At 58.2% G+C, this 23,530-nt stretch overlaps 2 protein-coding genes and 1 pseudogene across 17 annotated transcripts in view; 2 read left to right on the forward strand and 1 right to left on the reverse strand.

Annotated features, from left to right (window-relative positions):
- Positions 1-567: 567 nt before the first annotated feature.
- LOC135576441 (5S ribosomal RNA) lies at positions 568-686 on the reverse strand (annotated as a pseudogene).
- Positions 687-5,263: 4,577 nt separating this feature from the next.
- Positions 5,264-15,508, forward strand: SESN2 (sestrin 2). 3 transcript variants are annotated; one of them, XM_065041543.1, is made up of 10 exons: positions 5,264-5,454; positions 9,648-9,713; positions 10,559-10,756; positions 11,119-11,301; positions 11,719-11,928; positions 12,564-12,714; positions 12,857-12,972; positions 13,245-13,435; positions 14,132-14,276; positions 14,359-15,508. In XM_065041543.1, exons 1-10 carry the CDS (start codon positions 5,377-5,379, stop codon positions 14,443-14,445), a joined length of 1,425 nt encoding a protein of 474 aa, XP_064897615.1. In that variant the 5' UTR covers positions 5,264-5,376; the 3' UTR covers positions 14,446-15,508. The 3 variants fall into 3 exon arrangements, with proteins under 3 accessions (XP_064897615.1, XP_064897614.1, XP_064897613.1); XM_065041542.1 differs by lacking the exon at positions 5,264-5,454 and adding an exon at positions 7,805-7,960; XM_065041541.1 differs by lacking the exons at positions 5,264-5,454; positions 9,648-9,713 and adding an exon at positions 9,985-10,426.
- Positions 15,509-18,167: 2,659 nt separating this feature from the next.
- Positions 18,168-23,530, forward strand: part of PHACTR4 (phosphatase and actin regulator 4) — a 66,516-nt gene continuing 61,153 nt past the window's right edge. Inside the window, exons 1-3 of one of the 14 annotated variants that reach the window (XM_065041563.1) lie at positions 18,214-18,277; positions 20,847-20,905; positions 21,572-21,682. Coding sequence is in view for 6 of the 14 variants with exons in the window: in XM_065041553.1 (XP_064897625.1) it covers positions 21,552-21,682 (131 nt within the window). In the remaining 8 variants the exon portion in view is untranslated. Of the gene's footprint in view, positions 18,278-20,664; positions 20,755-20,846; positions 20,906-21,511; positions 21,683-23,530 lie in introns of those variants that run through there. The other 13 variants (XM_065041548.1, XM_065041559.1, XM_065041546.1 and 10 more) reach the window with 13 other exon arrangements.

The following is a 23,530-nucleotide window of genomic DNA, read 5'->3' on the forward strand; positions in this document are numbered from 1 at the left end:
GTTGGAGCGTCGGCCGTGGGTCTGGTGCCGTGGGTCTGGTGCGTGTGGGACGGAGACGCCGTTTTTCTGTTGTTTGCTTCATTCCAACTTTTGTTTCTGTCTCTCAATCCTCCCCACCAAGCCTGTTGCCAGGATCCCCGTGACTTGGTTACATCCCGCTTCCCACGGCCCATCCGGCTGGATCCGACGAGATCTATTCTCTATTTTCTTCCCCAGCCACACGAGTGAAGCCAGAGCACAGAAACAATTTGGTTTTGGTAGACAAGAGAATCAGGACGTTGTTTTTTAAAGATACTGATGCAAACAAGCTCCTCCCAGCTCCCTCAGCCTTTCCTCACACGGGAGATGCTCCACTCCCTCCAGCATCTTGGTGGCTGCGCTGGACCCTCTCCAGCAGTTCCCTGTCCTGCTGGAACTGAGGGGCCACAGCTGGACACAAGATTCCAGGTGTGGTCTCCCCAGGGCAGAGCAGAGGGGCAGGAGAACCTCTCTGACCTACGGACCACCCCCTTCTAACCCACCCCAGGTACCATTGGCTTCCTGGGCACAAGGGCCCAGTGCTGGCTCAGCCCACAGCACCTGGGATTCCAAGCTGGTCTCCCATCCAAGTACTAACCGGCCCCGACCCTGCTTAGCTTCCCAGATCAGACAAGATGGGGCATTCTCAGGGTGGTATGGCTGTATATATATATATATATTTTAGATATATATATAGATATGTTCCCCAAGTATATCCTGATAGTATCTGAACTAAACCTTTTTTTCAAGGGCAGAGCAGAGGGGCAGGAGAACCTCTCTGACCCCCTTCTAACCCACCCCAGGTACCATTGGCTTCCTGGCCACAAGGGCCCAGTGCTGGCTCATGGTCACCCTGCTGTCCCCAGGACCCCCAGGTCCCTTTTCACTGCTCCTCAACTGATACTGGAACCTGGGGTTGTTCCTGCCCAGATTCAAGACTCTACACTTGCCCTTGTTATATTGCACTAAATTTCTCCCCACCCAGCTCTCCATCCTGCCCGGGTCCTGCCGGAGCGTGCGCGGTGCTGAGCGTTCGCAGGGCGCATTATCTCTGCTGAGCACAGCACAAACCTGCCGGACCCTGGAATGTGCCTGATTCTGTTTACAGCATGTCGGGAGATGGACCCGAGCTGATGTGCCTAAGGCAGGGTCTGAGTCAGCGGGTAGAGCCAGGCCCAGCCTAACATCCTCATTTCCTTCTCTCGGTGGTTTATCCACTGCTTCTAAAGCAGCTTCAGTGTTTGCACAAGGATGTATCTTCTTTATTTACTTATTTTAGGTTGTGATTGCTTTATTTTGTATTTCAGAGCTTTAGCAAAATATGCTTTTGGCAGTGAGTGAACACACTAGAATTTTACATCCTGATCTCAGCCACGAAATCAAGGTCAAAAATGAGATTTCCCGTTTTTTGGTCAGTGTTGTTCCCCGTTCCGCCTGTTTCGGGTGAGCGGACGCTTGGCCGCCCGTTCCGTTCCCGCAGGGATCTCTCCTGAGGATGCAGGAGCTCAGAGTTTCCCGAGCACTGACCGTGGGGAGTGGAGCTGGTTGGGCTCTCAGGGCACAATGAAAACCTTTGGCAAAGCATTTTTGAGACCTCCTAACCAAGAGGATTAGAGATTTCTTTTTAAGAAAAGTAATTATTCGAATAAATAGATCCTTTCCAAACTTCTAGACCCCCTGGCAAGGATCTGAAACTGTTGTAGGCAAATGACCGTGAACTCTTTTGCAGCCCGACAGGGGGTACCCGGCAGAATTAAACCCGCAGGAGAATTGAATTGACTTAACCAACCGGTAATTACCCCCAAACAGCTCCCTTCCATTCCTCCCTAATTGCTGGAGCTTGCTGGCTCAGGCACACGCCCTGGGGCAACCGGCTTTAAAAAAACACCCCCAAACCACCAAGGATCTTAAAATCCTTTTAAAGCTTCAGTAAGTTGTGTTTTGTAGCTGAGCCAGGTGAGCACAAGCTGTGTTCTGGAGACGGGGGCTCCAGAGCAAGAGGAGCACCCACCAGTCCAAACCAGTACAATCCACTGACTCAGGGGGGGTTGAGGTTGGATTTAGGAACAATTTCTTCCCCAAAGGGCTGTGGGGCATTGGAACAGGCTGCCCAGGGCAGTGCTGGAGTCACCATCCCTGGAGGGCTGGACAGACGGACATGAGGTTCTCAGGACATGGGGCAGGGACAGGGGTGGGGAACGGTTGGACTCGATGGTCTTGAGGGGCTTTTCCACCCAAAATGATTCTGTGATTCTCTTCTGCTTCTCTTTGTCCTCGGGGTCTGGGCCGGACGAGCCCACGGGGCTGGTGAAGCACCCAAAGGCCGGACAAGACGCGGATTGTCCCCAGCCAACCCTGTTATTTGCTCCGAGGTGACTCACCTGAGCAATCAGCTTTGCCTTCCTGTTTAGCTTTCTCACAGCGCCCTTGAACTACAGTCAACACCTTGATAACCAGGGCACTGTCAGTCCCAAAATAATTACTGAGCGGTCGCCTGTTTCCCATGACGGGTGTTTCTGGAAACAGGGCGTTCGGGTTCAGCTCTTGGGTTCCTCTCTCTAGGAAATCTTGTCTTCGCCACCCTGTTGCCGATGAAGGTTGTCACGAGCCCGGCTGTGAATCAGCCAGCACCGAGAAACCCTCCCAGTCACGTTTCCTTGAAGAACGAGCACTGCTGGGCTCAAACCGGGACAAGTGGGACCTCAAGGCTTCTTGGGTGACACTTGTGGGGTGAAAGGACCTGAGATGCTGCAGCCGCTTTGGCACTGCCCGGTGTCACCTGTTTTGGGCATTCAGCGTTGGCCTTCCGGTGCGCAGGGGACGAGCCCGCGGCCGTGCGGGTGGTGGCCGGTCACCCCGTTTGCCAGGGACAGGAAAAGACGCCGGTGACAGCCTGAGCCGGCTGCTGCTTGGGCAGGAGCGCTGCAAACAGGCCGGGAAAAGCGCTGAGGCTGCAGTAGTGCAGGCCGAGCCGCGGAGCAGATGGGGCATCGTGTGCTGCTCCGTGTCACCCAGCGGGTCCCTGCCCGGCTTCGTGACCCCCGGCCGGCTCAGCCCCTCCAGCCCCTGCTCTGCATGCAGGGCACGCAGCGCTGCCCGGTCCTGCGCGTGTCCTTCTGGCACGGCCCTCGGTGTGTCCTGATGGGATATTTTTATATTAAATATTTGGCGTCGTCTCCGGCTGGTCTCTCCAGCTGGACCAGCGCCTGACGCACACCCACAGCCCTGGGGTCCCCAGGTCCCTCTCAGCCTGTCCCCACCATGTCCAGAGCTTTCTGGGGGGCAAGAAGGTGGAAAGAGGGGCAGCACTCCCCTCTGCTTTGCTTGCGCTGTGTTGCCTTCACTCCTGCAAAGCAAAGGGCAGCTTTTCATCTCCGGGCTGACGTGTTTATCCAGAGCAAAGCCGGAGCTCGTGGCCTCAGGTGGCCCCGGCACTGGCCAGGGACTGGCAGCATTTTGGCTCTTGCCCCACGTGTGAGCGGCTCCAGGGCTCCTGCGGGGTGAGATGCAGCCAAAGGAGCAAACGATGGAGCTGGACCTGGGTGACGGGCTGAAACAGTGTCTCTGACCCCGGGCAGTGTGGGAGCAGGTTCCTCCAAAGCAGGAACAACCTGGATCAGATCAAATCAAATCAAATCATTCCTCTCAAATGATATCAGCGTTACCGCAGAGGCAAACACCTCAGGCGGCTGGAGCCAGGCGAGCAGGAGGCGACGTCCTCGCTCCAAACACCGCCCAGACCCACACCCTCCCTGTTTAAAAACACCCCTAAAATAGCACGGGTGTCTGCAGGCTGCGCCGCACCAGGAACGGGACAAGGACGAGGTGCAGCCGACCGGGGGACATTTGAAACTGGCTCCGCGCTGTGTCCCTGCAGAGGCTGGTGCGGCTGCAGCGTGCCGAGCCGTGCCGTGCCGTGCCGTGCCGTGCCGAGCCGTGCCGTGCCGCGCCGTGCCGTGCCGCGCCGTGCCGTGCCGTGCCGTGCCGTGCCGAGCCGTGCCGTGCCGTGCCGTGCCGTGCCGAGCCGTGCCGTGCCGAGCCGTGCCGTGCCGCGCCGTGCCGTGCCGCGCCGTGCCGTGCCGCGCCGTGCCGTGCCGTGCCGGCCGCTGGCCGTGCTGCCGGCACCGCGCTGCCGAGGCGCTGACATGCCCGCTCCATTGGCAGGAGCTGGAGGAGGCTGTTGCCAGGCAAAACCCGAGTTGTTTGTGCAGCGGCTCTTGTTTGCTGGACTTTGCCATGTGCAGCCTGTCGAGCAGCACCAGATTGTTATCGGCACTGCTGTCTGGGGCTGCCCGGGGCTGCGGGAGGGGTTTTTCCCTTCCTTCACCTTGTTTTATTGGTGTTTGTTACTCAAACGGCCGGAGCTGGTGCGGGGCCGGGCGCCTTGTAGGGGATGGGAGGGGAAAGCTGCTCTGAAGCTCTTGGGGTTGCTCAAACTCTGCAAAGCTTTAGGGAGCCTTGGGGTGCAGTGGGGTGGTGGGGGGGGACACAGCGATGGCTCGAGGCCACACGCAGCCATGGGACACGCTCTGTGCACAGGCTGAGAGCAGCTGAGCAATTTTGACAAACACCACTCCCTGCAAACACGCAGGCTCCTCGCGTGCCTTTTCCATCAGCTTTCTCTTTTTTCCCTTTGGCCCCAGGAGACGTTTTCCATGGGTCCCTGTGTCAGGTGCTGCAATAGGAGCTGGGCGGTAGGAAAAGTTCGGATATTAGAAAAAGGCTGGATATTAGGAAAGGTTCTTCCCCCAGAGGTGCTGGACACTGAACAGGCTCCCCAGGGAGGGGTCACGGCCCAACATGACAGTGTTCAAGAAGAGACTGGACACCGTCCTCAGACACACGGGGTGAGCTGTGGGGTGTCCTGTGCAGGGACAGCGGTTGGACTCTGATCCTGTGGGTCCCTCCCGCTCAGGACACTCTGTGATCCTGTGGTTCCTCTCGGAGCAGAGAGGACGCAGACAGGACCCCAGACCCCCCCCGGCTCCCTGCCCGTGTCCGGGGGCTCAGCCGCCGCGGTCCCGCTGCAGTTCGCACCGTTCACACCCGCCGTTCTCACACCAGAGCGACGCCGCGGCGAACTACAACCCCCAGCAGCCCCCGCGCCGCCGCTTCCTATTGGCTAAGAGCTATGACTTGGCCACTCCTCCGCGCTGCCATTGGTGGAGACTGGGGGCGGGGCTACCTCCCGCCCCGCCCCTCCCGCCGCCGCGCTATGAAAGCGGAGCGGGCGGGGGCCGCTGGACGTTCCGCAGCCGGGGGGTGACCGGGGTGACTGGGGGTGACCGGGAGCCCCCGCCCCGCCCGGGGGGGCCGCTCACAGCCCGGGGGTCCCGGGGCCCCGCTCCCCGCGCTGCCATGCTGCTGGCCGGCTCGCCGTGCCCGCCCGCGGGGCTGGAGGAGTACCGGGGCTGCGGGGCTCGGCGGGGCGCCGAGGTAAGGGCTCGGCTCGGGGCTCGCCTGCCCGGTTCGCTTCGCCTCCCCCTCCCCGTGCATCTCCTGCCCCCGTGCAGCCCACCCGGGGGTCGCTCAGGGAGGGGCTGCTGGTGTCCCCCCACCCTGGGACCGCTGTCCCTGTCCCCAGCCCGCGGCCACCTCCCCTCGGCCGGCTGCAGGGAGGGGTGAAACCGGGACATGTGGGGCCAGGCTGCGAAAATAACCCTGGTGCTTATTTGCAGCGAGCCTAAAACTAAGGGTACTGGGTTGTGGGAGCAGGCTGGGGTGCTGGGATCCCACCCAGGGCTCCTGGGGTGGCCCTGTCCTGGCACGGGGACGTTGGGGTGGCTGGATGGGGAGATCTTGGGGTCCCCTGATCCCTCCAGGAGCTGCGATGTGTGTGGGAGCCGGGCAGAGGTCCTGCCCGCAGCAATGGGCTGGGAAGCAAAGGGAAACTGAGGCAGGAGCTGGCGGTGGGACGTGCCCGCTGGGGTAGGTGGCTGCGGAGCTGGCAGGAGATCAAGGGGGTCCGTCCTGTGTTCCTGGGCTGCCTGTGGTTCTGTCTGATGTCCCATTAACCCAAAGGTCTGGGAAACCTCTTGCATTGTCCAGGGTTTTTGCATTTGGAGTCGAGTGTGCAAAACGAGCCTGAAATGTCTGTGGAGCTTTGCAGAGCCCTCCGGGGCCATTGAACCCACCTGCAGCTTCAGTGCACCAACCTGCCGAGTTCCCTGAGATGCTGGGAATTGCATCTGTTTTTAAGATTTATTTTTCCATCTGAAAAAAAAAACCAAACATTTGCAGTTTTTCCTTTTGCTCCACATTCCCCTTCCCCAGGACACGGGGTCTCTCTGCCTCCCCAAACAGCCGCTCACAGTGTAGCCACACGGACAGCTACTCCTGACGGGCTGGAAACTGGGACAGCGGGTGGGAAGGAGCCCGGACAGTGGTGCTGCCGGGGAGCTCCAGCACTCATGAGCTGAAACCTGGAGTCAGTGCTTGGAGCAGGCTGGGGGCTGGACACGGTGGCGGGGGTGCCACCAGCATCAAGCAGGTACCACAGGGACTCCAGGTGCGTGGAAGCACCTTGGCTTTGCCCCACAGCAGGGCTGGGTGTTCAGTGGCAGCTCCGCTCTTCTCCGTGATGTGTTTTTGGGTCCTCGGGATGAGACCGGGTGGGATTTGGGGCGCTGTGCCCTGGCGCTGGAGAGCGGTGGCAGCCAGGTTGGGCTCTCGGGGAGCGGGCCTGGCTGGGGCTGCGGTGGGGCAGCCCGTGCCGAGGGGTCGATCCCGTGTGGGGTCTGTGCGTCAGCGGGGCCGAGCCCCCGCGCGGCTCTCGCCCGGTACGGCCCAGGCACGGCCTCTGACGGGTTTTGGCAGGAGCTGGGTTATGAGGTGGCTTCATGGTGTTTGTTTAACCTCGCCTTATCGGGAATGATTTTCCAACACCTGACTAAGCACTGGCAGCGGTGCCGGCGGGGGCTCGCTGCTCAGTGCACCCGTCCTCCTGTTCCCAGGGCATTAACTCCTTCCCTCTGCAGCTCCATCAATACCCTGGCGCCGGGGAGCGGGTGGCGTGGTGGTGCAGGTCAGAGCATCGCCTCTGTGCCTCAGTTTCCCCATCAGCGGGAGGTGAGACGTCCCCGGTGATGGTGCAGCCAGGGTTAACTGCAGCGCCCTGAGGATTGCTCAATGCAGTAAAACATACCGAGCCTCTGCGTAGCGATGATTAAAATGCACCTTCCAAGGTCACCCTGAGCTGTCACCAACAAGCGGTGGGGCTGGCCGGGCTCCCCGGCTCCTCCTCGCTGTCACAGCCACCAGTCCTGTGCTGTCCCCCGTGGACTTGCCTTCCCGGTGTCTCTCCATTGCCGTCCCCTCCCAGGGAACCTCTTGAAGCACTGAAAAAGCTCTTTCTCCCCAAATCGTGAGTCAGTGCAGAGCCAGCTCAGCACCGGGAGCAGCGATGGCATCAGCCTGTTCCTGCTGTCACCCCGGTCTGGCTTCCGTGGTGACTCAGGGCAGGAGCATCCCGCGCATGTGGCAGTTGGGCACTGGTGGCTTTGCTGGGGTGGCAGCAGCCCAGCGCTGGCGGGAGCGCTGTGACCCACTGCCCGACACGTGGGGAGCATGTGGCCACCACGACAGCTGCTGCCTTGTCACCTCGTGCCACACTACACCCCAGTGCCGCTCGGGAGAGGGTGCCAGGCTGTGCCCACCGCTGTGACAGTGGCTTGGAGGCAGCGGCAGGAGAAGCACCTGCTGTCACCTGGGCTGTGCCCGGCCCTGGCTCTCGGGTATCTCCTGGTGACACCAGGTGACGGCCCCGGGGCTCGTCCCTTCGCAGGGCACTGCACAAAAGACCCGGGGGAAGCGGCGCCCTGCCCGTCGCTCCACGCCGGAGAGCGGGACGTGTGGTCCTGCCGTCAGCATCCCCGGCCGCGTGTGTCCGGGTACCCTCCTCCCGCCGCCACCAGCCCGCGGTGACATGTCCCGTCTCCTGCAGGTGACTCCATTGCTGTCACCTCTCCTGCCTGGCTGTGGGGGTGCTGGGGTGATGCTGAGCTCAGGGTGGGAAACACAGATTTCCCATTGAGCTTCCCGGTCATTAATGGGCTGGAAGGTGTTTGTCTGACTGTGCCGTCGGGTTTTTTGAAGGCTTCTCGGTTTCGGAACGCGCTGCTGGGTGCCGTGCTTGCTTTTCTGTCTCAGTGCCGTGGGATGGGATGCGGGGGTCTGTGCGCTGCCCACCCCCGGGAGCCCCCGCCAGCCCTGGAGGGAGGGGATGTGGGGGGGAAATCGCCCTGGGGCATGGGGCTGGTGATTTGGGGGGAGCGCCTGCCTGATTGAGTGGTGCCAGAAACGGGGGGTCAGTGCCTTTGTCCCCTGTGCTTGGGGACGGGTCCCAGCCTTGCGGTGCCACCCTGGCTCCTGTTAGTGAGGGGACCTGGGGGATTTCTGCAGGAATGGGTGGAGGAGGCGGGTGCTTCCCCCCCGAGCATCTCCTGCGGTGGTACCGCCGGCTCCTCCACCCGGGGGCAGCGATGCTGCGGGCGCACATCTGCCAAATGCCCTTTCTCAGCCCTGGTGTCACGCAAGCGCCTTGTCCCCCTGTATTGGGGGGACCACACACCAGCCCGTTCCCCCTCACCTCCTTCCCAGAGCACTTGAAACCTTTTCCATCCTCTTTTCTCCCAGCCCCACACCGGGTTCTGTGTTCTCTGTGGGTGTTTTGGGAGTGGTTATTGGATTATTTTATCTCTCGGGGCTGGGTGCTGTGTCCCCCCGTTGGCACCCATGGGTGCTGCTGTGATGCAGGTGGAGAAGTTTCCCCTGCACGGCTGCAACCTTGCGAGCTGGTGGGACGCTGCAGCGCAAAATTGGGATGGGGGAGGATTCAGGCTCTGCTGTGTCCCTGGGATTCAGCTCCTTGGCTGGCTGGGGGGTCCCATGGGCACAGAGACCCTTGCAGCAGGAGGGCTGGGGGGTCCTGGCCCCATTATGCTCCTGTTTGCATCATCCCCCATGTGCACCCTACCCGGAGGAAAATATCTGCTTGGAGAAAATATAGCATGGAAACTATTCCCTGGGAGGGGGGAGATGGGGCATGGGGGGTCAAAGATGAGCTAAACCTTGTGTTTGGAGTGCACAGAGCAGCAGCTGCCCTGTAAGCCGGTGACTCGTTTCTGTTTTAATTACATTAACGGGTCTGAAGAGGGGAGGGGGGAAAAATAACTGGTGATGTGTATTGGCATTTCGTGCCCCGGGGGGGTTATCGGGCGCTGTGTTTATGCCGGTGGCTGCAAACTGCAGCGCCTGGATTGAAGCCCACGCTGGAGCCGTCCTGCCCCTTGGCCCCCCGGGTGCCCCCGGGCTCCTTTTCCCCCGTGTTTTCCCGAGGGGCTTGTAAACTGAGACCTGGGAGCGAGGGGTGGCTCTGCTCTCCTGGCATGCGATGGCACGGCTCCGGTGTCCTGGCTCGGTCCCTGTGTGTCACACACGCCTCCCAGGGGTGCGGAGCAACACCCCCGCCCGATTTCATCAGGCGCTGCCCGGCCTGACGCAAGGGCGATGGCCGCGTGTCCCCATCCATGGCTGCTGCGTCACCCCTTCCGGTGCCACCACGCTCGTCCCACTGGTGACACTCGGTGGCTCCCGCTGCCAGGCTAAAGCTGCTGCTTTTTCCCCTGTAGGATCAAGGGGTGAAGGTCCCCTGGCAGCTGGGGAGGGGGCCCAGCGCCTTCATCCCCCTGGAAGAGGTAAGAGCCGTGGGGATGGTTTGGGGTGGGCGCGTCCCTCCCTACCGGGGGCTCCCCAACACCCCCTGCCCTGGTTGGGGAGAGGGGGCTGGTAAGGAGGGATCCCCACACCTCAGTTACCAGTGCCCAGCTGGGGGGGGATGCTGGGCAAGGGGTTGGCATGGGAAAGGGTCACCCACCCGGGGTACCCCTGTGGCAGCAGGGGGTGGGGGTGTCTTGTTTTAGAGGGTGGGGGAGCACTTGTGTTGTTTCCACCCCGGCGTTTTCCTGCCCCCGGTCACTGCCCTGCCTGTGCCTCAGTTTCCCCACTCACACAACGTGGGTGTCTTCTCCCTGTGCTGCAAAGGGGCTGCAGCCCCTGTCCTGCTCCACCCCCCCACCCTCCAAAAGCCGTGACCAGAAATCCCCAGGGCTCACCAGCCCTATCTTGGCACCCGCTGCCGCTGTCCCAGATGGTTCCCCCTTTGACAGAGATAGCACGGGGTTTCGTCACCGCGCTGGGGGTGGAGATGCTGGGGGGGCTGAGCCCCATCTCCTCCCTGCTCCACACCAGAGCCCAAACAAACAACCCGACCTGCGGGCTGAGCTGTGCGGGGTCCGACATGGAGCCCCCCGGTCACCCGCTGTCCCCCGGGGCTGGGAGGGGGGACACGGGCAGCGGGGGACGGAGGTGTCCATACCGGGCAGGGAGGCGGATGGGCAGCACCAACAGGGTGAGCATGCGATGGGCGCTCCTGGGTCCTGCTGATGGGGTGGAGGTCTCCCTGTATTTTTGGGGGGCTGTTACAGAATGGGGGGGCAGCAGCACCCAGCCCGTCAGCCCCTCCCTCTCCCCACCCCGGCAGATCCTGCAGGAAGGTGCGCAGAGCAGCCGGCACCAGCTCCTGGTCGAAGCCTTCGTGTCGGCGGGGAGGGTGGACAACATCACCATGGTCATGGGGCTGCACCCCCAGTACCTCAGCAGCTTCTGGAAGACCCAGTACCTGCTGCTGCGCATGGACGGGCCCCTGCCCTACCACAAGCGCCACTACATCGCCATCATGGTGAGGACGGGGGTCCTGGGGGCGGGGGCTCCAGGGGGTATATATGGTCCCAGTGTGGTTGTTGGGGTTGTTTCTTTGTTGTTTTTTTTTTTTTCCTGGAGGCAGGAAGGTATTTGGGGCCCCCTCTGGGGTCCCTTTGGGGTTGGCGTCCACCCAGGGTATACCAGTGACCCCCCCGCTTCCATGGTGACTGGGGTCCTGAACTGATAATAGGGGTGGGGGGTGGGCAGAGCGCCCTGTCTGGGCTCATCTCCCCAAGGGGGATGTGGGGGGGCTCCTGCCTTGGCTTCTCCAAGGGCTCGTAGCAGGGTTGTGGGGGTCCCTGGCCGGTGCTGGGGGGTGACCGCCTGGCTCTCCCGCAGGCAGCGGCCCGGCACCAGTGCTCCTACCTGGTGGGTTTGCACATGGGGGAGTTCCTGCAGGTGGGGGGCAACCCGGCCTGGCTGCAGGGGCTGCACTGTGCCCCCCAAAAACTCAGGAACCTCAACGAGATCAACAAGCTGCTGGCGCACCGGCCCTGGCTCATCACCAAGGAGCACATCGAGGTGAGAGCAGATGCTGCTGCTGCAGGGTGTGTGTACCCCCCCAAATACACTCTGGTTTTGGGGGCTTGACCCCAGCGGCCACATCCCTGCTTACACAACCCCCCAGATTTAACCCTTTCAGGGAGTCTCTGAGCTGGAGGGCAGGGGCTGTGCTGCTCTGAGGGATGGGGAAGGGGTGACTTGTCCCCCTGTGGCAGATGCACTCAACCCCCTCACCCTGTGGCAAGCAGGACCCTAAATCACCAATCGGTGACACCCCACTGGCTGAGACTGTCCTGGTGACAGGTGGTTTATTGGGGAGGCACATCCCAGATGCCCCCCTGCCCCCTTCCCTTGGCTTAGCCTGGCTGTGATGGGGGTACAGCACAGGGAGCTGGGGGGCTGGCTGGTCTCTCCAAACCCCCCCGTGCCTTACAGGCGCTGCTGAAGACGGGGGAGCACAGCTGGTCGCTGGCGGAGCTGGTGCAGGCGCTGGTGCTGCTCACCCACTACCACTCGCTTGCCTCCTTCGTCTTCGGCTGCGGCATCAACCCCGAGGAGGAGCAGGATGGGGGGCACGGCTGCCGGCCCCCCTCGCCCCACAGCGACAGCAGCTCTGCTTCTGATGACAGCGTGGGGGGGTCCCGGGTAAGGGGGGACCCTAGGGGGCTGGAGTGAGTTGAGAGGAGGGAACGGAGCTGGTGAGGGGCTGAAGCACAAGTGTGGTAGAGACTGAGGGACCTGGGGGGTTCAGCTGGAGAACAGGAGCTGAGGGGAGACCTTCTGATCTCTGAACTGCCTGAAAGGAGCTTGGAGCCAGGGGGGTCGGGCTCTGCTCCCCAGGAACAAGCGCCAGGAGCAGAGGAAACGGCCTCAAGTTGCGCCAGGGGAGGTTGAGGTTGGATGTGGGAACAATTTCTTCCCCAAAGGGCTGTGGGGCATTGGAACAGGCTGCCCAGGGCAGTGCTGGAGTCACCATCCCTGGAGGGCTGGACAGACGGACATGAGGTTCTCAGGACATGGGGCAGGAACAGGGGTGGGGGATGATTGGACTCGATTGTCTTGAGGGTCTTTTCCACCCAAAATGATTCCATGATCCTATGATCCCCTGTGCAGCCGCATTCTCCGCAGGGCTTCCCCCTCCTCACAGTTCCCGCGATGAGGCAGGGGAGCAGCTGCGCTCTGGGCAGGAGAACCCCAGAGGCAAATCCACTCTTTAGAGCATCCCTGGGGCTGCTCTGGGCTTGCGGTCCCTCTGTTGACTCTGCCCTCTGCTCGGCCAGGGCAAGGACGCGCTGCGGGAGGTGGAGGTGCTGATGGAGAGGATGAAGCTGCTGCAGGAGAGCCAGCTGGAGGAGGAGGGCGTCACGCAGGAGGAGATGGCGACGCGCTTCGAACTGGAGAAGACGGAGAGTTTGCTGGTTGCTCCCTCGGGTGAGGAGGTGCAGGGGTGCAGCTGGCTGGGTTGGGGTCCCCGTGGGCTGGGGGTATCACAGGGGAGGGAGGGAGGAGCAGGATGGGGCCCCCAGCTGCAGGGCTGCTGCTCTGGTGTCACACAGCACTCATTGCCTTGTAGACCTGTCGGAACACTCCCTGCAGTCCAACGTCCTCTGCTTTGTGGAGGACCCTGAGTTTGGCTACAAGGACTTCACGCGGAGGGGCGAGCAGGCGCCCCCCACTTTCCGGGCACAGGTGGGTGCTCGTGGTCCCGCGCCAGCCGGAGGGGACAGGGTGGCGGGCTGGGTGACAGGTCCTGCTTGTGTCAGTGCGGGGGCAGCAGGGGTGTCCCCAGCGTTGTGGACAGCGTGGGTGCAGACAGCAAAGGGCTGGGAGTAGCAGCGTGACTGGTCACTAATAGTTTTGGGGGTCAGTGTTTTGGGGGAGACCCCAGCTTACATCCCTGGACTTGAAGGGACCCCACATTTCCCCATCAAGCCCCTACCCCAGCATCCTTTCTGTGGCAGGATTACACATGGGAGGACCACGGCTACTCACTGATCAACCGCCTGTACCCCGACGTGGGGCAGCTCCTGGATGAGAAGTTCCAGGTGGTTTACAACCTGACGTACAACACCATCGCCATGCACTGCGGTGTGGACACGTCCATGCTGCGCAGGGCCATCTGGAACTACGTCCACTGTGTCTTTGGCATTCGGTAGGTCCCCAAGGTCCCCAGGCCATGGCTGGAGCCTGTTGTGTGCCCTGGGTAGAGCCTGTGAGGGTCCAGCCTGGGAACCTCAGCACAGGACACACATGGAGCTGCTGGAGAGGGGCCAGAGGAGCCCCAGGAATGACCCGAGGCTGGAACAGCTCTGCTGGGGACAGGCTGAGAGTTGGGGTGTTCAGCTGGAGAAGAGAAGCTCCGGGGAGACCTTAGTGCAGCCTTTCTGGACTTAAAAGGGGCTGATAAGAAAGATGGGACAGACTTTTGAGCAGGGCCTGTTGTGACAGGACAAGGGGTGATGGTTTTAAATTAAAGGAGGGAGATTCAGGCTGGACATGAGGAGGAATTGTTGCCCTGAGGGTGGTGAGAGCCTGGCCCAGGTTCCCAGAGAGGTGGTGGATGAACCATCCCTGGAGACATCCCAGGCCAGGCTGGACGGGGTCTGAGCAACCTGAGCTGGTGAAGATGTCCCTGCTCATGGCAGGGGGGCACTGGGGAGCTGGGGAGGTCCCTTCAACACAAACTGTTCCGCGATTCTAAGACTTGGTCTTGGTGATGCTGTTGCTGCTGCTTAGACTAAGGCAAGGTGATGCTGTTTGGGGGCTCAGAGTCTGTCCAGAAAGCCCTTGGGGTGTGTCAATGGGTGGGGGTTACATGTGGAGTAACACATCATCCTCTCTCCCCCAGCTATGATGACTATGACTACGGGGAGGTGAACCAGCTCCTGGAGCGCAGCTTGAAGATCTACATCAAGACGGTGGCCTGCTACCCGGAGAAGACAACCAAGCGGATGTACACGCAGTTCTGGAGACACTTCAAGCACTCGGAAAAGGTGCTGCCCCGTCCCTGCCCCTCCTGGCAGGCTGGGGGGGGGATGCTGAGCCCCCACGCCCTGACCCCGCTCTCTCTTGCAGGTGCACATCAACCTGCTCCTGCTGGAGGCTCGGATGCAGGCGGCTCTGCTCTACGCCCTGAGAGCCGTCACCCGCTACATGACCTGACCGGCCTCGCTCCCTCCTCCTCCTCATCCCCAGCTTTGGGGCGAGAAGCCAGGAGGGAGCTGGGACCCTAAAGACTTTGCTGGAATATTGTCTCCCCCCAAAAAGGGGCCTGGAGCTGTGGAAGGAAAGGGGGGCTCCCCTGCCCTCAGCCTACGAGAGGGGACAACTGAGATGCCATCAGTGCCAGGAAGCTCCCTGAGATCTGGGGGTGCTCAACTGCTCTGTGCCTTTTTTGGGGTGAGCCTGCATGAAGCCAAACCAGGGGTGCTGCCCTCACTGTGGTGTCACCTCTGTGTCACCTGCTGGCACCAGAACCGTCCTCGCGGGTATCGTGGGCTTTACCCCGGCTTCTTGGAGTCTCGTTGTGCTGGAAGACTTGCAGCTGCTGGGGGGGATGCTGCCCTGGGACCCCGTCCCCAGATCTCTGCCTCGCACCCTGGGAAGGCCCCGCGGGGGGGTGAGAAGGGTCCAGCCCTGGTGACACTCGCCTCCGAGCTGGGTCCCCCCACATTGGTGTCCCTGTGGCTGGGGGACAGACTGTGGCTCCTCCAGGGTGTCCCAACTGCGTGCGGTGCCTGCTGTGACACAGGGATGTCCCCTCTGTGCCTGGGGGTGCTTGCAGCCCCTCGCTGCTGCTCCCCATGGGTCCTGGTGCAGCCAGACCCCAACCCAGCCCTGGGGGGCTGCGGGAGGGTTAAACCAGCCCCATCCTGTGACTGGGGCTGTGAAGTGCCTGCTGGGAGGTGACAGTGTGGGACGTGGGTGGCCGTGGTGTTACCCAGATGTGCCGGAGCGTCTCCCAGCAGCGCGGGTCGCCGGGGGTGCTGGTTTGGGAGAGCCCCCACTCCCGGCTCTGCTGGAGCGCGGGGCCGCGTCCAGCGGCGTCACCTGCTGCTTGGCCACTCCGGGTTTGTCAGGTTTGTCTCTGCTGAACCGTAGCTCCAGTTAAATTATTTCCTTTATTTTTTTGCGGGGGTGTATTTACTCCTGACTGGGTGTGGAAATGCCACTGTGACTTTGCTACAGATCTTGTTTGAAATAAATAAAATTGTTCTTTTTTTAATTTAAGCTCTTTTTTCCCCGGCGCCTGTGCAGGGCAGCGCTGCTGAGCGAGCGCCCACGAGCCGCGGCTTCCCTTTGCTCTTGCTCAGCCCCAGGGACTCATCCTGCACATGCAGAATTGGGGTTGGTGGTCCCACGGCTCTGGGAGGGGTGGGAGCACCCTGGGTTGTTCAAGGGGGAAAAAGGGGGGGAGCCCGTGCACTCCCCATTTGTATGAGGGGGTGTGCTCAGCTCCAGTGCACCCTCCTTGCAGCAACCTCTCTGTGGTGTAGCCAGGATTTGGGGCACCGGTTCTCACCCCAAGGTGGGTGTCCTGTGGGACGCCCTGTTGCCGGGGTGGGCGGGGACGTGGCACTGGGGGTGCCGCAGCCCCGTATCGGGGTGCAGCAGGAGCCCCTGGGAGGCGCTGATAAGAGCCCCATGGAGGGACCAGCCCAATCCCTGCAGAGCGAGGTGCATCCCGGCCCTGTCCCCAGGGAGCCAGATCCAGGGAGCCCCTGCAGAGTGAGGTGCATCCCCGCTGTGTCCCCAGGGAGCGCTGATGCCACCCCAGCGCCCAACCTCCAGCCCTGGCTTATGTTTAAACCCCTTGCTCGGGGAGCTGCAAAGCATGAAGGTTCTTTAAAGTGTTATTCTAATCCTTTTTTTTCCCCCTGTGGTCTTGCAAAGCTTGGTCTTAGCAGCAAGTCCTGGTTTGTGCTCCAAGTTTTCCTCCCCAGATTTATTTTAAATCCACAAAGGATTAACGGTGGGCACCCAGCGGTTCCTGTGCTGCTCCCCCCAGCAGCAGCAGCGCCCAGGAAGGACCGGTCCTTGCTTTATTTTTCTCTCATTTTTCTACTACAGTTTCAAATAGCTGGTGGGTGAGTTGGCACTGTGGGTCTCCTTTAACTCATTGCCTGAATCATTGTGCCATTTTAACCCCCTTCCTTTTTTCAGATGGTCACAATTATAAACGAATCAATTCCTCACCCTGTGTTTAACCAAGGTCTGCAATTTGTAAGCACATCTATAATTTATCTGCAGCTTTCATTGTCCGTCTCGCAGGGCAATAGGCATGTTAATAATCTCCCTACCTGCAGCTGATAGTTATGATCTCAATGTATGCATTTTGTTTGCATTACAATTGCCCTCAGTTTAAAAACATAATGTTAGTGGTGTTTAAAAATGCAGTAATGCAATAGGAAAATAATAATAATAATGATTGTGGGCTGTGCTAAATGAGCCTTTAAGGCTGACAGAGTCCAAAGTAGATAAATTCAGGCTGGAAACAAAGCAGCTCTTCAAGAGCCTGTATTCTCTCCACCTGCTGCACAGACAATGATGAGATAATACTTTAATTCATATCTAATGTTTTCAAATTGGGTTTATCTTTTTGAAACACCCTGCAGAAGCAGCAACACCCCTGGTGACGGTGTCTGTCCCATGGTGACCTGGTGGCACTGGGCACAGTGTGGGTTACACAGGGAACTGGGGCTGGCGCCGGCATGGACCGTGCCTGGGGATATTTTGGGCTCCATGGGCAGGACACATTCTGTCCCCGTGAGCTAAGACAGTGACCAGAGGCTGGTCCCTTCCCTCCCACCCTGTAAAACCCTCACTGGGGACACTGGAATGCTCTGGGACTTTGCAGCTGGAGTGCCGCACTGTGACCTGTACGTAAGGGACAGGCAAGGGAGGAGGAGGCTGAGGGACCTGGGGGTTCAGCGGGAGAACAGGAGCTGAGGGGAGACCTTCTGATCTCTGAACTGCCTGAAAGGAGCTTGGAGCCAGGGGGGTCGGGCTCTGCTCCCCAGGAACAAGCGCCAGGAGCAGAGGAAACGGCCTCAAGTTGCGCCAGGGGAGGTTGAGGTTGGATTTAGGAACAATTTCTTCCCCAAAGGGCTGTGGGGCATTGGAACAGGCTGCCCAGTCCCCATCCCTGGAGGGTTGGACAGACGGACATGAGGTTCTCAGGACATGGGGCAGGGACAGGGCTGGGGAACGGTTGGACACGATATTGAGGGTCTTTTCCAACGGAAGTGATTCTATGATTCTATGCTCGGGCAATAGAGGGGAACAAACCAGCTCCACGGGCGCCGCTCACCCCTCAACCCTCTATTTCCTTGCCTGGCAATAGATTTGCAGCCCTAACAGCTCGCGGGACGTTTCCACGGTCGCGCCGGGGCCGGGGCTGCCGCTCCCCGGAGCTCCGGCTGCTCCTCCCGCGTTCCCGGGGCGGCAGCGCCGCTCGCTGGGGATCCGCAGCAGCGCTGGGTACGGAGGTTTGGTGACGTTTGAGCTCTGACATATATATATACATATATATATATATATATATGTACACATAAATAAATATATTATCTTGTTTTGCTTAAGGACGTTAAATAGTTCCTGCCACCCAGGGCACCGCCTGACCCCAAAGCCTTACCACACGCCCCCCCAGCACCCCTAAACCCCTATGACCCCTGTCACCCCCTGACCTCAAAGCCTCACTGCAACCCCCACAGCACCCTATCACCCCCACTCCAAATTCCCATGGCCCCCTTCACCCCCAACTTCCCCCCCAGCGTCCCCAAAAATACCCCGATCTCACTTCACGTTCCTCCCGCTGCCCCTATACGCAGCAAGGGGGCGTGGCCCGCCTTAGGGGGCGTGGCCTGTCCTAAGGGAGGCGTGGTCTCGCCGGGCGGACTACATGTCCCGGCATGCTCCGCGTGGCTCTTCCCCCCGAGGTTTCCGGCGGGCCGGCCCGGGAGCGGCGGAGGGCGCCGGTGTCCGCGGGGAGGCGGTGAGGGCGGGCGGCCGACCGGGGAGCGGCCAGGCCGGGCCCGGCTCCTGTGCCGGGCGGCAGCGCTGCGGGGGGCGGGTGGTGTGTGAGCGGGGGGCGGCGGGGGGCGAGAGGGGCCTGTTGGGGTGCCGGGGCCTGTGTGGGTGTCGGGGTGTGAGGGGAGCGCCGGGGGGTCTGTGAGGGAAGCGGGGGCCGGGCCCAGCGGTCACTCCGGGCCGTGCTCTGCCCGCCGGTGACCCCGGAGCTCCGCGGGGGCCGGGCTGGGGAAACTCCCCCGGGATCCGGCTCACGGCTCCAAGTCGCCCCAGAAGCGGCTGTGGAAGCCGGGGCCGGGCGGTCCGTGCGCTGCCGCCCGCCCGGGGGCTCGGGCCGCGACGGAAAGTAGAGCCCGGTTTGTCATCCCATTTGCCGTCCTGTTGATGTCTGTGCGGGCGCTTTCACCTTTAAGTTCTTTCCGAGGCAGCCCCTTTGGTATTTCTTTGTTTGATCTGTTCTGTCTTCATGTTGGCTGAAATTCGAAACGTCGCTGCTGTGCTTTCTCCTTCCCTGTGTTTGTGTGCAGATGAATTATTTACCTCTCCGCTTTGCACTGGGCTGTGTTTGTCCAGGTGAAGGTAGGTGAGGGCTTGGTGCCCCTCTCTGGGGCTGAAAGAGCTGAAAAAACAAAGTGAATGAGGTGAGAAGGTGCTTAATCGAGGCTGAAAATAAGTAAAAAGCTCCTCTTAAACCTTAGAAAGTTGAAATGCTGCTTCCACAAGCCTAGAAAGAGAAGTGGGAATGCTTGTGATTGCTTCTCTCTGTAAAGAAACCTTGAATTGCACAGGAGTGAGTTCTAAACTTGAAAACTGTGAACATCAGCAGGTCCTGGGCAGACTCAGGTTTGCTCCCAGTGGAAGGAGAGTGATGAAGTTTGTCGTGGTCCGTTCTTGGTGGGTAAAGGGAGGGTTCAGCTGAATTAGCTTGATGTTAGTGTTGTATAAGTTCTGCTGGAGTGGAATTATAGTCCTCTGCCTATCATTTCACTACAAATGTCTGTTGCTCCTCAAACCTACTGTTTAAATTAATCGAAATTATTTTTGAGAGTAGACAAGACCTACAATTGTAATTTTACATAGTTTAAATTCCTTCTCTAATGACAGTGCAAAAAAGCCCAAATGGGGCCATTTCAGAGGGAACTCGTTGGCACACAGTTACGCCAATTTAAATTAATACCTTGGACAACGCTGGTGGCAACAAACCCCTTTTCCCACTCAGAGGAGGTTTAAACTTGTTCTTCCCAGCAGCGCTGGAAATGACTGCTCTGGTTTGTCCCAAATTAGCGCAGTTTAAAGTGTGTCAGCTTGTACTTTCACAGGGCTGGCTTTGTTATCAGCTAATATCTCCAAGGGTGTTTGTGTAAGGAACGTTTTCCTTCTGGGCTACCGAGAAATGAGCTGTATGTGAGGCACAGAGCATCCTCGAGTCCTGGGGGATGAGGGGAATCCTTCTGGGAATATGGTTGAGGCTGCCACAAAACAAGGGGGATGTGATTGCGTCCTTGTTTTCATGCCGCTGGATCAGTAATCTGTGATTATACAGCCTTCTCCTTCATTCAATCACTGCTTAATTTGATTTCCAGTTTAATTTGATGACAGCTTTGAGAGCCAAATCACTTGTATTTAAACAAACGGCTTCTATTTTGATCAGATTTCATTGTGTTTGGCGTGTGTTGGGGCATTATATGTATTAAAAATCACTGACGCTGCAGTTCCTGCAGGTCTGTTAGTCAGTGATGAATATTCAGTTATGAGCTGTACCAAACCTGTGCCTGGCGGGGGGTGTGAAGCAAAACCCACACAATGGTGGAGGTTGCACCGATACGAGCTTTTGTCGCTGGTTTAAGGGGTGCTGTGCACGGAGCAAGTTGCCCATATCCTTGGGACCATCTGGGTCACCTCAAAACATGGTCATTTTTTAGGCAAAACCAGAACTTTGGGCTCCAGGGAGTGTAAAGAAGCTGATACAGCTGGTGGGGGCAAAGATGTCACCTCGTTCCCGCTTCCATTGAAGTGTACGTGGTGGAGAGATGCTCCGTGTCATTCAGAATTGGTTTCCTAATTTTTAGTTGAGATTTTCTACAAACAAGTGCCGCGTGGGTTGTGTTTTTTTCAATGAGTGTGAAAAGCTTTTTGTTTGTTGCTTGTGCGTTTGGATCCCGTGGAAAACTAATGGCTGCGCGGCAGCGTTAGGGCCTCAGCTTTGCGTCAGGGGAAAAAAAAGCAGCTCTTTCAGAGATCTATTTTTATCATTTAATTAGTAGCTCTTGCTGACTTGTCAGTGCCGCGGCGATAACAGTTTCCAGTTCTTTCCTGCGCGGTGGGGTCACGCGTTAGTCCGGCAGCGAATGCACCAGCCCGTGGTCGGACCTTGGGCTGGCTCTGGGTTGGGGGGTTTAACTCCTTCCAAGCTGCACCCCCACACCCAAGGGCAGGTTCCAGGTGAGGAGCGAGCGCATAGATATACAGGATGTTGTGAATCTTTAGGCGTGGGTCTCAAATGCTGACTGTCCTTCATTTGTCTCTGCCCTCAGGACTTTCTGTATGTGAGGTGTGGAGGTTGCTGTGATTTGTTGCCGGCTGGGGACCCCAGGTAAAAGTTTGCAGATTTCCCAATTCTGGCTCTTATCCGCTGGTTTTGAATGACTCAAGTTGATCTTTTGGGGTTGAAAGGTGACCGTGCAGAACCTCTAGCGATGGCTAATTATGCATTGGTATTTACACTCCTTGCAAATGAGGAATTGCTGTTTTCCTGTTCTCTACACCACGAAGCCCTTAATCTATAGATCCTGTTCTTGCGTTCCTGGTTCTATTGCTTGAGGTGTGGATTTGTTTTTGAGGGCGAGATGTGGAGGTGAGAGGCAGCTTTGGCTGTCCCGCTGTTTGAATTTCTTTGTTTGCTGCTGACTCTGCTCTGTCCACGTTGCGCTGGGGAAGGGATGGGGGAGGGAGGACTAATTATCTCCAGAGAGAGGCTTTTAATGATATTAGTCAATGGAACGGGCTTCATCTCGTGACTGAATGGATGGTGTGAAATAACATGAAGCACCGGTGGCAAAGATCGGAAAATTGAGAGCAGTCCGAATGATTTCTCTTTGCTGAATCCTGGAAATATATATATATATATATATATATATATATATTTGCCCAACCGTTGGCCAGCAGCAGCAATGGGAGGAGAAAGAGGGACTGGGTAAACAGATTGTTAACTTTATTCTTTTGTGTTTGTGCTTTTTGGCATGCTGCTTACAAAACACAGCGAAGCATTGCTTACCTACCAGCTGCACAGCCAAGTTCAGAAGTCGTTATGGGCAGTGCATTATCACGAACTAATTAACCATGTCTGCTGGATGTCGTGGGGCAAAATAAGGTGCGTACTGATGAGGTGGGTTTGTGCACGTCTGGCCCTTCTCGAGCTGCTGCACTGAGCTCCTCTCCTCCACTTATGTGCCTTTTGAGACAGATTCGGTAAAGATCGTTGGACTTTGGTAAAGTGTAACAGCACTTAAACTAGAGGGTTTGAACCTTTTCACTCTGCCGGCTCCAGAAAGCTCCTGCTATGAATATGAACTTCTTTGCAGACTGGACGGGTACTGGCAGCCACGTTTTCCTTTAGTTAATTAACCCACAAAAATGAACCCCTTCATTAGAGATGTGTTGCCATGGATTTAGTTGTTTAATATCAACCAATGTTGCCCTCCACTTGTCCGCAGGAGAGGTGAATCTCTGTTTTCCCCCCTGAGGGCAGCTAGCATTTGAGGGTGCAAGCAAGGAAAATGTGGCCTGAGTTCTACTGAGAAGCCTTGATTTATTAATATAAACTTGGATCAAAGTCTGAGAGGCACCGTCCTGTTTGGTGTCTGCACAGTGTTTTGCTTGGGCCTCTTGGTGTTACAAACACAGTGTTGTGGAGAGTGTCTTAGAAGTAATCTCTCATTTTTTTCTGGCTAAAAGTGGTTTTCAGGTAGGAGGTGAGGATTGCAAACTGTTCTGTGCTCGTGGAGGTGGAGTTTCCAGAGGGGGCAAAGCCAAAGGTCGTCACCTTCAGAGAATCTGAGCTTTGAACAAACTGTCTAAGCCAGTTTTAAGGGGACTTTGGCATTTGCTGTGTTCGTGTGCTTTTGGATGGCTCGTGTTCTCTTGTCTAATTCTTCCACTTGAAGTCAAATCAGTAACGTTGCTGTCGCAGGGAGGTGCGGGGTCACGGGCTGCTGCAGCAGTGCCTGCTGGAAGGGGGATTTCTATCAATATCATTTCACCCCCAAATAGTTTCTTCTCATATTTAAGTAGAACCTCCTGTGTTCCAGTTTGCACCCATTGCCCCTTGTCCTGTCCCTGGTTGTCACCAGAAGAGCCTGGCTCCATCCTCCTGACACTCCCCCTTTCCATATTGATCCCCAGGAATGAGTCCCCCCTCAGTCTCCTCTTGTCCAGCTCCAGAGCCCCAGCTCCCTCAGCCTTTCCTCACACGGGAGATGCTCCACTCCCTCCAGCATCTTGGTGGCTGCGCTGGACTCTCTCCAGCAGTTCCCTGTCCTGCTGGAACTGAGGGGCCACAGCTGGACACAATATAGTAATTCTCCTCCCATGGAATTTGGCAAGAGCTCCGTGCAGGTGCACAGAAGTGCTGCTGGTGCTGTGTTATTGATCACTCCCAGCTCCAGAGCCATCTAAAAGCTTTTGCTGGTTTGGTGCATTGCCCAGATCGGCAGGACACGGGTTTGCAGGTACGGCTATTACCAGCATCGTGCCCTAGCGCAGAAGAGACTTCAGCGGGTTTACACAGCGATCAAAGTGGGGTCGAGAGGGTTTGGACCCGTCTTTGCTGGCTGAACACGCTGCCCCGGGCGCTGTGGAAATGCATTTAAAAAAATGGCAGTGGAAATGTGGATGGACCCACGGAATTTCAGTTCCTGATCTGTGCTCCTGTGTGCAGTGACCTTGTGCTGCCTGGGTTATCTTTATCAGCTGGGACCTGGGAGGAGGAGGAGGATAATTACTGAAATCACTGATAGACTGTCTGATTTGTGCCAGCAAGGTTGGTCTTTTATCGTAGGGGATATTAAGTCCAGTCTGCGTGTTGCAAACCAGGTGTAATTTACTGCCAGGTGGGAAACAGCAGAAGGAGGAAAAGGGCTGTTATGTCCAGTTGGGTTTGTTCTCCTGTAAAGGGTATTTGTGTGATGCCAAAAGAGAGAACAAATAATTAAAGCAAAGT

This window comes from Columba livia, chromosome 26 (assembly GCF_036013475.1).
Source record: "Columba livia isolate bColLiv1 breed racing homer chromosome 26, bColLiv1.pat.W.v2, whole genome shotgun sequence".
Classification (NCBI taxonomy): Eukaryota; Metazoa; Chordata; class Aves; order Columbiformes; family Columbidae; genus Columba; species Columba livia.

Bases quoted from the DNA above. Each gene is read 5' to 3' on its own strand.
- SESN2 (XM_065041541.1), top strand. From the start codon at position 10,166: ATGGTTCCCCCTTTGACAGAGATAGCACGGGGTTTCGTCACCGCGCTG. The intron at 11,302-11,718 runs GTGAGAGCAGAT...CGTGCCTTACAG, and splicing joins TCACCAAGGAGCACATCGAG to GCGCTGCTGAAGACGGGGGA. The intron at 14,277-14,358 runs GTGCTGCCCCGT...TCTCTCTTGCAG, and splicing joins ACTTCAAGCACTCGGAAAAG to GTGCACATCAACCTGCTCCT.